This window comes from Apiospora marii, assembly GCF_038362585.1.
Source record: "Apiospora marii strain CBS 49790 chromosome Unknown utg000013l_segment0_segment0, whole genome shotgun sequence".
Classification (NCBI taxonomy): Eukaryota; Fungi; Ascomycota; class Sordariomycetes; order Amphisphaeriales; family Apiosporaceae; genus Apiospora; species Apiospora marii.
This window is the reverse complement of record NW_027117384.1, coordinates 2028040-2042688: the sequence shown is the minus strand read 5'-3', so window position 1 is coordinate 2042688 and position 14649 is coordinate 2028040. Positions and strand designations below refer to the sequence as shown.

The 14649-nt window shown below is 52.5% G+C and overlaps 5 protein-coding genes across 5 annotated transcripts; 4 read left to right on the top strand and 1 right to left on the bottom strand.

Annotated features, from left to right (window-relative positions):
- Positions 1 to 580: 580 nt before the first annotated feature.
- Positions 581 to 2621, top strand: PG985_015769 (NCS1 nucleoside transporter family protein-like protein; the record flags this gene model as incomplete). The annotated part of the gene is made up of 4 exons (XM_066835535.1): positions 581 to 732; positions 822 to 1075; positions 1143 to 1167; positions 1256 to 2621. Coding segments are annotated over 4 exons (1797 nt in total), but the record flags the coding sequence as incomplete, so codon positions are not given.
- A 1319-nt stretch (positions 2622 to 3940) lies between these two features.
- PG985_015768 (alcohol dehydrogenase (NADP+)) lies at positions 3941 to 5109 on the top strand (the record flags this gene model as incomplete). The annotated part of the gene is made up of 2 exons (XM_066835534.1): positions 3941 to 4292; positions 4367 to 5109. 2 exons carry the CDS (start codon positions 3941 to 3943, stop codon positions 5107 to 5109), a joined length of 1095 nt encoding a protein of 364 aa, XP_066676737.1.
- Positions 5110 to 5210: 101 nt separating this feature from the next.
- Positions 5211 to 7045, bottom strand: PG985_015767 (glycoside hydrolase family 47 protein; the record flags this gene model as incomplete). The annotated part of the gene is made up of 2 exons (XM_066835533.1): positions 5211 to 5330; positions 5384 to 7045. 2 exons carry the CDS (start codon positions 7043 to 7045, stop codon positions 5211 to 5213), a joined length of 1782 nt encoding a protein of 593 aa, XP_066676736.1.
- Positions 7046 to 8690: 1645 nt separating this feature from the next.
- Positions 8691 to 10058, top strand: PG985_015766 (uncharacterized protein; the record flags this gene model as incomplete). Its single annotated transcript, XM_066835532.1, has 2 exons — positions 8691 to 9972; positions 10024 to 10058. The coding sequence occupies 2 exons, from the start codon at positions 8691 to 8693 to the stop codon at positions 10056 to 10058; spliced, it is 1317 nt and encodes a 438-aa protein (XP_066676735.1).
- A 2263-nt stretch (positions 10059 to 12321) lies between these two features.
- Positions 12322 to 13881, top strand: PG985_015765 (transcription factor; the record flags this gene model as incomplete). The annotated part of the gene is made up of 2 exons (XM_066835531.1): positions 12322 to 12516; positions 12592 to 13881. The coding sequence occupies 2 exons, from the start codon at positions 12322 to 12324 to the stop codon at positions 13879 to 13881; spliced, it is 1485 nt and encodes a 494-aa protein (XP_066676734.1).
- Positions 13882 to 14649: the final 768 nt, after the last annotated feature.

Genomic DNA, 14649 nt, shown 5'->3' with positions numbered 1-14649 from the left:
TCTATCAAGAATGCAGCAAACACGGCATATGCAATTGACTATTCCAGACTAGCCAATCGCCGAGTTACCGACTCCTTTGTGCCTTTCTGGTCAAGATTCTCGACTGGAGTAGGCAAGAGGTGTTGGACTGGTCTGTCGGGGCTTGGCGCGGTTCCGGCATCGGCAACCGGTTGGAGGTCCCGATAACCATCGGAGCAACCCGACACTATCTCTGCCCAAGGGACAGTTCGCTATCGCGCTGATATTCGTGATATCGGAAGGGAACCAGATATACGCTTCCTAGCAGCGAAAATCCATGGGAACCACGCGATAGTTGAATGCCAGGTAGTGTGCTGTACCCGACTAAGACCCCTGGCTTTGGGGTGCCATCCTCCAACGCCAAGTATCAATGGACTAAAACATGCACGATAAGATGCTAATTCCCTAGTATTTCCCCGGCGATCAGCAGCAGAGGTAGATCATCACATATTGTGTACTTACTTATGTAGCAGGCGAACCCCACCAGTCCTCTCTCTATCCGTAGGTTTTAGGGAGGTCACGCATTGGGGCCATCGATTGTTTTCTTCAGATATACTTCATAATGTTTCGACGTATGAAGGAGGCCGTGGTCCTCAAGTCCGACGAATCGCGTCCCGAAGAAGAAGTGAGCGCCTGGTCGAACCGTGATCTGATTCCCCTTCCGCCGTCCCGTCGCACGTGGGGCTGGTTCAACTTCTTTGGCTCATGGTCTCTGTATGTCCCCATCCGCCTCACCCCCTGAATACCGGGCAAATGGCCATAGAAAGAAACACTGACTGATTGCGTTTAAAAATCACCCAAAGATCGTCGCTCAATGTAGCAACATGGCAGACTCCCAACTCGTTCCTGACCCAAGGTCTGTCGGTCGGCCAGGCCATGGCGGTCATCGTCGTTTCGCGGGGTCTCTGCTGCCTCTTTGCTATCCTCGTCGCATGGTGCGGCCTGACCTGGCACATCGGCTTCACCGTCCAGAACCGTTTCACGTGGGGGATGAGGGCGAGCTACATCCCTCTTCTGCAGCGTGTGTTGCTCAACTTTATATGGAACGCTCTCCAATGTGAGTTTGGCCTATTGTCACCCAAAACCACACAACGAGTGCAATCATATTGATAGATCATTCTCAGGCTGGAACGGGGGTAAACTGGTCACGTAAGTGTGTTTGCATAGGTCTTGAGCATAATGGGTCGCGGCCAGCATCGCCATATCGATCCGCGTAGCTAATCCATGTTTGCTTCAGCGTATGCATCACAGCCATCTGGCCGCAATTCGCCAAGATCCCCAATACGCTTAGCGCGAGTACGCCAACCACAACCTACGAGTTGGTGGGCTTCATCGTGTTCTGGACAATCTCGATCCCGTTCCTGTTCATCCGGCCGGAGCGGTTCAAGAAGCCGTTCTTCGTGTCGTCCGTGGCCTGCGGCCTGGGCATGCTGGGCATGATGATTTGGTCCCTCGCCGTAGCGCGCGGAGTCGGACCCGTGTTCTCGCAAGGGGAGAAGGTGCCCGCGAGTTCGCGCTGGAGCGCCTCGTGGCTTATGATGGCCGGTATCAACCAGGCCATCGGCCAGAAGGCCGCGGGCATGACCAACAGCAGCGACTTCTCACGCTACGCTAGGAAAAGGTCCGACTACCTCGTCGGCACCATTTCCGTCTACTGGATCACGGGGGTCCTCGTCTGCTTCGGCGGCCTCGTGACGACGGCGGCGTGCCAGAAGATCTACGGCCAGATATGGTGGAACCCGCCGGATCTCCTCATGGTCATGATGGACCGTAAGTCTGTCTCATTGTCAATGTCACCGACTACAACTTACCTGAAGCTCATGGATGCTGACTCATGTGGTGTATCCAATGTGATAGACGGCCAAGGCTCTTCCGCCGCCCGAGCCGGCGTCTTCTTCGCCTCGCTCGCCTTCGCCTTCACCTCCATGTTCGAGAACGTCTGCTCCAACGCGGTGGCGGGCGGCATCGACCTAGCCGGCCTGTTCCCGCGGTACATCGACATCCGGCGCGGCGCCCTCCTGACCTTCTGCGCCGCGTGGGTGATCCAGCCCTGGCAGCTCATCAACCAGGCGGCGACGTTCGTCGCGGTGCTCAACTCGTTCGCCGTCTTCCTGGCGCCCATCATGGGTGTCATGGTGTGCGACTACTTCGTGCTGCGCCGGCAGAGGATCAAGCTGACGCACCTGTACCGCCCCGACGGGTCCAACTACTGGTTCGCCCACGGCGTCAACTGGCGCGTGGTTCCCTGCTGGGTCGCGGGCTGGGCGCCCACCATCGGCGGCCTCGTCGTGACGGCGCGGGGCGACACGGATGCGCCGGACGCCGTTCATGAGCTGTACTTTGTTGCGTTCTTCATCGGCTTCTTCATCTCCTTCACCCTTTTCTACGGCGTCAACCAACTCTTTCCCCTCTCGCATCTCGGGGAGGCGGACGAGGTGGACCACTACGGGACTTTTACGGCACAGGAGGCTGCAAGGCTTGGGGTGTTGCCGGTACAAGATGCGGAAGTGATCGTGTCTGATGAGAGTAAGGGTCATGAGGCTGATGTACAAATCACTGAAGGGTCCAACAAGGGCTTCGGGACGAAACTCAGAGGGTGGAAGTGGTGAGTGCCATGTATGGACAACACGATCATCGTAGTAAAATCATCGAATGCCATGACTTGAAGTTTTTGGTTACTTGTCATAGGGTGGTGCATTGCTTCAAGAGTAGGAGTCTGTTCTGTAATGTGAAATTGGTGTCGTCCATGATGCTTCAGCCACCTACTCAGAGGCATCGAGGACTGGAGTATCAATGACGTCAGTACTCTGTGTCTCGCAAGAGGCTACTACTCCTTACATCCAGCTCTAGTGGTACAGCCGGGAACAGATGCCGCTTCTAGAATTGCCCCGGCGTACTAATTCTCTTCAGATCGAGATATACGCCTGAGAGAGGAAAAAGCAAATTCGATAGTGCCAGCAAGAACAGCCGAGGAATGCCAGTTATGTCCAGCCAACCCCCACCACCACCTGAAATTGGCCCGGTCCAAGATGGCGGGGTAGAGTGGGATGGTTAGGAGTTAGAGTATCCGGACTCTTTGGTCCTCTGGTTTCCCGATGCAGAACCCAGATGAGAGAGATGGCCTCCAAGATTGCCGTGCGGGTCATGCGGGAAAGGCCCACGATTGGGATGAAGAAGGGGGGCTGCACTTTATTGTGTTATTCTGAATGCACGACGTACATCCCCCAAATATCCCCAACAACCCCAATATACCGAACGACAACTTGATTTTGTATCGATCGTAATAAATAAAAAACTGGTACTATTAACAACTACTTCTGCATTCACGTCCCTCCATCGGCTCCGAATCTTCTATAATTCCTTCAATTCGTGATAGCTCGACCCGATGGCGCTGTCGCAGTCGTGCTAACCCTAGGGGCCCTGATATTATGTGGGACAGTTCGCTCCTTCTCCCTGTGAAACTCACATGGCTAGTGCCCATCCTCCAACTCATCCAGTGAGTGGCCCACTCGAAGAGCAGCCGCTCTACCGCGTCTACTCGTCATATCGAGAAAGTGCCCAGTCAATGGCTTTTCGAATCGACGCCATATCAATCAATCCATAGATACAGTAGCCCTCTCGGGCGTCTTGAGGCGTAGACGTCACTATATGCGGAAAGGAGCTTTGCTCCTCCAGTGCTGCGCATGCGGAGCAAAGTCCGCAATGCGCATGCAGTATGAATGTATGAGCCATGTCGTCATGAAGCTTCATTGGAAGGTGCATATATGAGTTTGCGGGCATCTCGTACACCTGACGTAGAAATAATTGTCCATATCTAATCCAGCTCAACCTCATCTGCAATACCATACGAAGCCATTCCCTTTCCTCTCTCAACCTCAACCAAACCCATTTTACCAGATACCCCCCAAATCCACCTCTCAAGATGCCTTACCCCGAGGAGTTCCAAGGCTTCATGATCAACGAGCTCGGCAAGTACAAGGAGTTCAAGAAGCAGACCTTCAAGCCCAAGGTCTTCGGCGACAACGACATCGACATCAAGATCGAGTGCTGCGGCGTCTGCGGCTCCGATGTCCACACCGTCACCGGCGGCTGGGGCGACGCCCACACCCCGATCTGCGTAGGCCACGAGATCGTCGGCAAGGCCATCAAGGTCGGCAAGGCCGTCAAGGATGTCAAGGAGGGCGACCGCGTCGGTGTCGGCGCCCAGGTGTGGTCCTGTCTCAAGTGCCCCCAGTGCAAGAGCGATAACGAGAACTACTGCCCGCACATGGTCGGTAAGTTTGTCATCATCACTCAGCCCTATACATAATTCGTTGAACACAAGTATGCTCACATTGGTTTTTCTCAGATACCTATGGTGCTCCGTACCCCAAGGATGTTGACCCAAATGAGACCGTTTCCCAAGGAGGCTTCTCGTCCCACATTCGGGCCCACGAGTACTTCGTCTTCCCCATCCCCGACGCCATCCCATCCCACTTAGCCGCGCCCATGCTGTGCGCCGGTCTGACGACCTATTCCCCTCTGGTTCGCGCTGGCATAGGTTCTGGCAAGCAAGTCGCCATTGTCGGTCTCGGCGGTCTGGGCCATTTCGGCGTCATGTGGGCCAACGCGCTCGGGGCCGAGGTCACCGTCATTTCCCACTCCCCCAACAAGAAGGATGATGCCCTGAAGCTGGGCGCCAAGCACTTCGTCAACAGCGGCGACAAGGACTGGGCCAAGCCTCTGGCCTTCAAGTTCGACTTCGTCCTGAACACGGCCGACATGACCCACACCTTCGACCTCGACAGCTACCTGTCCATCCTGAAGGTCGGTTGTCAGTTCCACCAAGTCGGATTGCCCGACGAGGCCATCCCCAACCTCAAGCCCCAGCAGTTTATGGCCAATGGCTCCAGCATCGGTGCTAGCCACATCGGTTCCCGTCCCGAGTGTTTGGCCATGTTGAAGCTGGCCGCCGAGAAGAAGCTCGACCCCATGGTGGAGACCATTCCCATTTCCGAGAAGGGCTGTGCTGAGGTCATTGAGAGAGTCAAGACCAACAAGGTGCATTACCGGTTCACCCTGACCGACTTCGACAAGGCTTTCGGCGCTTAGAACGTCACCTAATAGATACCTTAGACCACCTCAACTGATAGTTAATGAATAATGATATATGGGAACAGCCGTCTCCTGTTTTACTGATCGTGATTTCCTCCTCATTTCGGTCGGAGAAATGGATGAGCTTCGGTGTTGAAGACATAATCATCCAAGCTGACCAGGTCAGGCGGTGAAAAGGCCAGATAGAAGTATTTCAAGGTTTCGGCCAGCCAGAAGCTCTATGAGTCATGTCAATATCAGTTCATCAAAGCGTTTGAGATGTTCAGCTTACCTCCATGTAGTCCTCATTCTCAGACGGGTCTACCGGTTTCGTAACATCAGGGACGGCTGCACTGGCAAGCTTCGCGCCGGTGGAATTCCTTACGCCCTGGAACATGTCCCATGCGGCGTCCTGGAACTCGGTCCGGCCAGTGATCCGATAGAGCAGGAACACGCTTTCGATCGCCTCGGGCCGCAAGATGTACCGAGGGTCCTTGGCTGTCGTGAACCCCTTGGGCAGGTGCTCCTTCCATTCCGGGCGTTTCTGCCTTTCCTGGATCCACACTTGTTCGTCCCATGGGCAGTCCTTCCGAGATTCGCAGGCGATCATGTCGTGTCGCTCCGGTCCCACGCCCGCAGGCATGGACTTGTATGCGTAGATGCAGCCCTGCGTCAGCTTGGCCCCGATTGTGACGTCGTTGGGCCTGTTCAGCAACCGTCCTCCCAGGGCCATGGTACCACCGATATAACAAGCCAAATGCTCCGTCTCGGGGTCCAGAACATGTTGGCCATCGTTATAAACGTTCACGTTACCCGACACCAACATGTCTTCTTCTCCGGGGACCATCGGTCGGAAGAACATGTACTTGTCAGCAGCGTCCATGAACCGTTCCGACATGATCTTGTACTTGGCTTCGGCGCCTTGAATTAGACCATACATCTTGGGCAGGTACTCATAAAGAGAGTCGGCGCATCCAGCCAGAGTGAATGTGTAGCCAGTAGACACGTCCTGCGAACTCATCGAGACCATCATTGGCCACAACCCAGGCAGTTGGGTCTCGTTCTGTTGGGTGTAAAAGACATCCATCACCTTGAACATGGCGTTGTAGTACTTGGGGTCACCCGTGAGCTGGGACAGACGCGTCATCTCGAGTGACAAGGTTCCAGGAGAGGCGGAGACGACGGAGCCCTCAACGAACAGCTCATCTCCAGTCTTGGCCCGTGCAAAGTCGATAAAATCGACAGGCATGCGATTGGCCGTGTTGAAAGCGCCATACAGTAACTCGCCGAGCTCTTTGGCCTTGACGAGCAGGATTTCACGCTTGCTCAGATCGTAAGCGGCAAGGAGGCCACCAAGGTAACGAATGTTGGTCTCGAACGTGTTGACACGGGGCGAGCTGGACTTGCCAAAGTCAATACCGGCGACAGCATCGACGGCCTCGTTAAACTCCTCGCGAAGGCCCATGATCCACAGACTGTCGAGGGAGTCCACAAGGGTGGCCGCCCAGCCTGAGAATTGGTCGACGAAAGAACCGGACATTGGTTTCAGTGCATCCTTCATCCAGGCGTATTTCCGGTACGCCTGCCAGTCTCGCTGGAAAAGCTCTCTCACCTCGCGCCTCCTGGCCTCACGAATGGCCTTGGCCTTGGTGGTTTCCAACTTAAAGGAGTGTTGAACTTTGGGAAGGGCCTTCAGGCCCTTGGTGCTTGGTAACGGCTCAAGCGCGCCCACAGGCGGGTGCTGGTGCTTGACCCTAGACCAGTTGAAACTAGATTTCACGGTGGCTGCTCCCAATTGCAACGGCGCATCGACGTTCATATAGCTCGACAGCCACTGCGATTCTTCTACCTGGTGCACATTGCACCGGTAAAGGATGTAGAACACCGCGAGTATTGCCACGGCTGGGAAGAGGCGCCTGCTGTTGCCGAAGCGGTTTCTAGAGCGGGCCCGCATATCGACGTACATAACGGCAAACGGGTTTCCCAGGGGGCGCGGGAAAGACAACACGCAAACTGAAGTTAAAGTTCTCTTTAAAAAGAGATGAAAAACATGAATATAATCTCAGAAAATCAAAGCTAGATAGAGACCGCATAAAATCATGAATAAGAAACAGAAAGTATTGAAATGAGTGTGAGGAATGCTCAAGATGCTGGGAAATTAACGAAAGAAGAACTTGGCCGGTCGCACCCTCCTTACTCGAGACCCTGAGGGCCAGACAACAGGCGTTTCACTGCCGCGCGCCAGGGAAACGCACACTCTCGCGGAGTGTCAGGTTCCTTTCAACAGTGGGAACAGGGAACAGGAAACAGCGATCGGCCCAGACCATCCCCGGGACCCTTCGCCCCGGGGGCCAAGCAGCCAAGAAGTGTTGGTGCCAATGTGCAGGACCGACTAACTCCAGTATAGATTTCCCAATTTACCCGCTAATTGAAACCCCCTGATCTGGCAACGCCAATCAAATTCAGGCCAGCCACATGGTACCCAATGAACAACTAGTATTTAGCGCTAAAAGCTCGGTTCACGGCTCAGCCACCTGTTCCAAGTCAATCTCCTGTCGACTTCCTTGAACTCACAACGCATCCGACATTCGGCTTTAGAACCAACGGGCCATGCGCCAAAGTCATGCCATTGGCTATACAGCCTTCCGTGGACGCCGACAGGGAGAGGGAGAGGGTGAGGCGCTTTTGCTGCCCCCCACAGTCATCCATTGGGCTCCAGAAAGCTGGTAGGAGGATGGAGCGACATGGGTTGTGGCTGTTGGTGACAACAGACATCCCTTTAGAGCATTCATCAACGGCCCTGCAATACCACATTGCATGGCGCGCGTGAAGATGTTGTTACCAAGTGACCAACCTTGGTTGGTCATTCGTCACAGTCTAGGGATTATATTGCAACTGGCCAGCAAGTTGCTTCATTTCATACTGGGATCCCATGCAAGGGTTTTTGCAAAGACTGTTGTTTGCCGCCAGCCAGCATACTTCTAATCATCTCATGCTATATGCCTCCTTGCCTACTACACTTGCCAAGACCTCTCAAGCCCTTCCAACATGTGTCAAATCATTTGCATGCTCTCCGCGAGCTTCCTTTTCTCTAGTTCTGATGCTTTGAAAGCGGAATGACGTTCCTCGAGCTTTGTTGCCTTGGAGTCATCGACTCGATGCTGGGAAACTATTCTAGGACCGCCCCATGGGCTCTCGTCTGGCTGCTGTTCTATGTGGGCAGTTTGCCCTTGGCTGCTTGTGCCTCTTGCGCGCCATATCCAATTACTGTCCCGATAGGCAACGTCTCTCTTTCGAACAAGCAGACCGCCAGAGGCGTCGAGCTTCAAGTTGGCGAACCTCCAGTCATTTGCGTTTATGCCTCAGTGGTAAGCCGATGGATGATGACCTAGTGTACAAAGCAGTCCGATCGTAACCAAAATTTTGCCTAGGCCTCTGAACAACACCTTCGTTTATGGTTCTAATGGACTGTGTCCATCGAACTCAGATCCGATAGGCTGCACCACTGTCCGCGGAGGAGCTTACGATGCTTTTGCTTCCACAACTCGCAAGCAAGCCGATGGGGCTACTTATCCCATTGACAGCGCCCCGTATCCTAAATGTCCTACGTATCGGATTCTCTGAAGCTCAATGACAACGTTAGCCTGAACGGCTTTCCCGTCGGTATTGCCCTGAACGACTGGGGAGCTCAGGGGTATCACCCAACCGTGGCCTTTGGGTTGGGGGCTAACTCTACGATACTCAACACACTGAAGCGGGCATCCAAGATTATTTCAAAGAGTTGGAGCCTGTTCTGGGGCCGCAACGGGGGCACGGCAAGTTCTCAGCTCGACGGCAGCATCGTATTCGGCGGCTACGACCGAGCCAAGGTCTCGGGCCCAAAGTACATCCAGGCCCTGTCGAAAAGCGCGGGGTGTGCCACGCGTCTCGTGGTGACCATCTCCGACATGATCCTCAACTTCCCAAACGGCACCAATGTGAGCATCTTCCCGCAGTCCCGGTCCACCGCGCTGGCCGCCTGCATCATACCGGACTACCCGACCTTGTTGACTCTTCCCTTCAAGCCCTACGTCGAGAACTTCCAGGCTTTGACGGGAATGAACAATGATCTCGAGAGGTCCTTTGGGTTGAACTACTATTCAATCAGGTATACGCGTGGTAACGTCCCGTATGTATTTCTCCTTGTCATCCCCGAACTTTCATTCGCTAACTACGCCTGCAGTTATGCGGGCGATCTCACGATCCAACTGCAATCTGGCCTTTCGGTCCGCGTGCCCAATGACCAGCTTGTTGTGCCACATGTTGACGTCGACCCCTCCACCGGTGCCCCGGTGGTAAACGGCACGGCCCCCGATCTCGTCATCAACTCGATCCAGGACGTCAACGCCAACGACTTGCCGCAGCTCGGGAGGCAGTTCCTGTCTGCGGCTTACCTCATGGTCAACATGGAGGCAGACCAGTTCACCCTGTGGTCGGCCAACCCGACATCCGATCAGGATCTCGTGGCCGTCGACAAAGCCAACCAAGAAGTCACGGAATACTGCAGTGCGGAACAATCCGGCACGAGTAACGGCGGTGACGCCACGGGCTCTGATCCTTCTTCGACGGATTCTACAGGGTCGTCGACTTCTTCTTCTTCTTCTTCGCAGACAGGGCTTATCGCCGGCGCCACAGTGGGTGCCGTTGCGGGTGTCCTTTTGATAGGTGGCGCGGCCTTCTGTATATACAGACGGCGAAAGAGGGACAACAAGGGGCCTCAGGCCTCAGGGGGTGAGTCGATGCAGTCTCCCATGCCGCCCCACTACCGGGAGGCGACGTCACCATACGGAAGTCTACCACAACAAGAGCCCTGGCAACAGCAGTATAAGACAGAACTTCAAGGTACGAAAGTGAGTCACGCGGTACAAAGACACAAGCTAACTCCCCTTACAGACACGGGTCATCAACGTTACGAGTTGGTCGGGTAAATATTCGGACCTTGGAAGTATTTAGAGTCAACTTATTTGAATACACTATTAGAAGGAGATTGAGGACATATGGCTTTGTCTTCTCCGTATATTTACTTTCAGCATATATACTCATCTTAGCAGAACCCTAATTAGGCGCAATATGTAAGTGTATTACACTGAGGCGCTGCTCAGCACTAATTTTTGGGTGCATGTTCGACCTGAAGTCATTCCTACTAGCAGGTCGAAATATGAATCATTCGCCGTACATGTCACCTGGAGAACAGTACATAAGGTTCTCACAGCTTTTAGTTCATGGGCTGTACTTGAGTTGTTATAGTGGAATGCACTATTAAGTGACAAAACATGTAAGACAAAGTGTAGGTCAAGACAAATTTTCATATAGACACGCCCGTAAAGATAGAGGTCTGACGTCCATCCATAATCATATAGTTTTGCTATGTTCCTAAGGGGCGCCGTCATCAGCTTCGGGTAGTGAGTTTGATATTCCTATGTCCCTGGGCAAAAGGTACCAGATCTTCGAAGGACGACTGGTTCCCTGTCCTGAGAAGGGTCGTATATTGGACGAAACGAAATCACATTGGCTGGCGTTACTGGAAGCACGCTAGGAGTTGTTCCAAGATTATATATGCCTAGTAAGACGTCACTGTAAGCTCCCAACTTATTGTAGCTTCTGTCCCCTATGTCTGAAGCAGAGTCTGGGGAACCTCAGGCTCTACAATGCGCAAGGTATTTCTTGATAATACTATCGAAGTCACGGCTTAGAAGTGGTGCTTTATCTTCTCGGGGATCTCTTCCATCCATCTATCGTTATGGTATGGTTTGCAGTGCCTCCTGAAAAAATTCTGATTTGCAGAAGCATTGTCTTCTAAACATTTGTTGGAGCATTACTCGTAACGCCAGGGGTCACTTTCTAGGAAGAGGCACGGGAGTATATGACCAAGTTTTGTAATACCTAGCAGCCTTCCTAGTGTAGAGACAGGACACGATGACAGTATATATAAAGAGGCGTGATATCTATTTTTATTGGAGTCCTGTGTTTGTTCATTAGACGACTCGAACAAATTGGGAGATGAGAATTTAATACCACTTGCTTTGATGTATTCTTTCCGACAATAAGTTCCTGTTCAATTTAGGCAAATCCGAACTGTGTATGTCTTTGAAGGATGGCTTCTAGTCATCGGATAAGGAGAGTTGGCTTACAAGATGACGATTTAAATGCTCAAGGTTGAAATCACCTCCGATCTACATCTGACCGGGGAGAGATCTAATTTCGTAAATTCCCGAGAAACCGATATTAGACGGTATTCTTAATGATGGCCTGGTTGTGAACTTGAAGCGCCATCTCGCTCTCATCATTAACCTCAACGTACAGCTCAACAGGATGCGGATCTTGTTGATTCTCTTCAGCATCGAGACAAATATTAAATTTCATCTACCACATCCATACATGGGAAGCGTAGTGCGGCTTGATCAAAGTGTACCTAGTTGATGAAGCAAATATGAGGTTCCTCATAATTCAGCCTGACGAGGTACCGTACACAAAATTGTGAGGACTCAAGAACTAGGAAAGTTTGTGTGAGAGGGCTTAGTGATTGGCACTGATGTTCACTCCAGATACCAATAGCCAGCATGGATTCTGCATGCGTGAATCATTAAGCGAAACTTCTCTTAAAACACCATGGTGCGTTTGCATTTGATCGGTTGGCTTGATTGTGTTTTTCAGGAGTGGTCGCAGGGCCGAAGAGCTTCGATTTCGTCGTGTAGGATAATCCCCATCCTGGGACGTCTACGCGAACATGACTTTGATAACGGCAGTGAGGTTCAACTCCAATATCCATTATTAAGTAGGAATTGGTAGTAAAACAACAGTAAAAGCATGTAGCCGGGACGAGGTTGTCCTTCGAACCCTCCATTCTGAACAGCGTCGTTGAGCAACATGAAGTGAGCAGTCCCGCAGTCGAGGGTGCATGCAGGTGGATCGGATGGCCCGTGCAGCCCTTGTCTCTTTCCTCTTGCGGATGTAGGTTTCTTTTATCGCGAGAGACTCCACTTCCTACTTGGAGCTCCAATTCCCCCACGCGACCTCAAGACGGCACATTAGAGTCCACTAGGTCGAACGAACGCGCCGTTCAAAGTGACGACAGCAATAACCAGGTCGCGTATCGTATTACGCAGCAACCATCAGCATTTCGTACCGCTCTTTTCGCGTCTTTTGTCATTCTGAACCCGTTTCTTCCACAACAAAATCCTCTATTCCCCAATGGCGCCATCAGAGAAGAAGCTCAAGGAGGAGCTCCAAGCTGAGGTCAACGCCGTGCTTGCCAGCGACCAACGCGACGAATTGACGGTCAATTACATTCGACAACGCGTTGCCGAAAAGCTGGATCTCGACTCAGATTTCTTCAAGCAAGGCGACTGGAAGACACTGAGTAAAGATGTTATCCATGAGGCAGTGGTGCGCATCCCTGTTTTTATTTGGTTCATTTCTATCTGGTCGAGTTACACCCGACTAACAACATAACTTTTGTAGGAGCAATTTCAGGAAAGTGACAAGGAATCAACAAAACCAGAACCTGCTCCAGCGGCCAAGAATAACAAGAAGAACGGCACAAAGCGGTCTAGCGAAGATCCCAGCCCACCAGCTAAGCGAGCCAAGAAAGAGGCGCCTGCAAAACCAGTGAAGAAAGCCCAGAAGAAGTCCGATTCCGAGTCGGAATTGAGCGAACTGGACGAATCGGAGGAAGAGAAACCTACGAAGAAGGGAAAGAAAGCTGCGCCGCAAAAGAAACAGCCCGCGAAGAAAGCGGCGAAAGCAACGAAGGCAAAGAAGGCCAAGCAGTCTGAATCCGAGGCCGAGTCCGAGTCTGAGGCCAAGTCTGAGCCCGAATCCGAGCTGAGTGACTTGCAATCGGAGGAGGAAGACGAGCCGAAACAGCCTGCAAAGCCGCGCCGCAAATCAAATAAGGCTGCTGTTTCCGACGAGGAAGACGCAGACGAGATCAGCGACTCGGGCAAAGCTGCCAAGAACCGCAAAGGCAAACCGGCTGCAAAGGCCAACAACCGTGAGGCAGCACCTTCCAAGGTTGAGTCAGACGGCTCTGAGCATTCGGAAGATGAGAAGCCCGACTCCCCAGAACCAAAATCGACCGCCAAAGCTGTGAAAGCTAAGGCGGAGACGAGTCCCGCCCCAGATGACGAAGCAAAGACTGGAGGTGACGACAAAGATGGCGACGCTGCTCAGACGGAAACGAAGGATAAAACGCTCGTCGACGATGACAGCTCAGAACTATCGTCTGTCATAGACGAGCCGCTACCCAAGAGGAAGCGCAAATCCAAGGGCGAGAGCGGTCCCTCTAAGCCAAAGAAAGCCACCACTAAGAAAGCCCCCAAGGAGGTGACAGGAGATGAGGCGGAGATTAAGAAGTTGCAGAGCCATTTGGTCAAATGTGGCGTACGCAAAATCTGGGGGTTTGAGCTTAAGGAATACGGCACCGACACTCGAGGAAAAATCCGGCACCTGAAGCAGATGCTGAACGACATTGGCATGACCGGAAGATTCTCTGAAGCCAGAGCCAAGGAGATCAAGGAGCAGAGGGAACTGATGGCCGACCTGGAAGCAGTACAAGAAATGAACGACATGTGGGGTTCTAATGGTCGAGGTGGTCGAGCTTCCAGAAGCAAGGCCAAGGCTTCTACGAAGACGGCACCTGATGACGACGATGAAGACGAAGAAGAGGACGAGGAGGCGAAGGCAAAGCCCCGTGTGTCGAAGAGAATGGCAGACCTGGCTTTTCTTGGCTCGGAAAGCGAATCAGACTAGGAAGCACTCACTATTTGTGTTTCCGGTACTGCCCACCAGCAGCGAGTGTTGGATGTATACTAAAGTTGGAGCCTGTCGAACAGGCACATTTAATGTTGTAAGACTTAGCATGACGAGTTCGGGTTTGGGGAAGTAGGATGTGTGAGCTAGCGACTGGCATTCATCTTTTGAGCTATGAGACTAAAGACGGCTACAGAGCCCATGAACAGGACAGCATTGTAAAACTAATGAAGAATGAGCCAATGTACATACTCAGATGCAGTGTTCTGCACCATGTCAGGATAGCTTACAGCTTTGCGTGAGACCGCTCTTTCTTCGTCATCCGACCTTGCGTCGATAAAGAGACGTCTTAGATTGGGGAAGTTGGCCTAGTGAACCACATAGGTGGTGGAAGTCAGTCAATGCTGCTAATGTTGTTTGTTGCGTGTAAGACCCAACCATACCATGGGCTTCAGAGGGTTTTGAATCTGATGACTGTGTATTCCGAATCATTCAAATGAGTATTTGAGAGGCGGTATTGACCAAATTTTTGCACTTGACTATGTGCTGAAGAGTATGATGGTTGTGTTGAGTTGAGCATCAGGTTCCAGGTATTTGGATGATGCTTTGGGTGTTGTCTGGTATTCATTATGCACCTTCAAGATGACGACCCACTTGTCCCAGCCTCAAAACCCAGGCAGCCAGGGAAGCTGCTGTGGCTGCACTTTGCCTCTTCGAGTTAGAGCCGAGGACCCTTTGATTCCAACATTGTGGTCAAGCTGGCAGGCT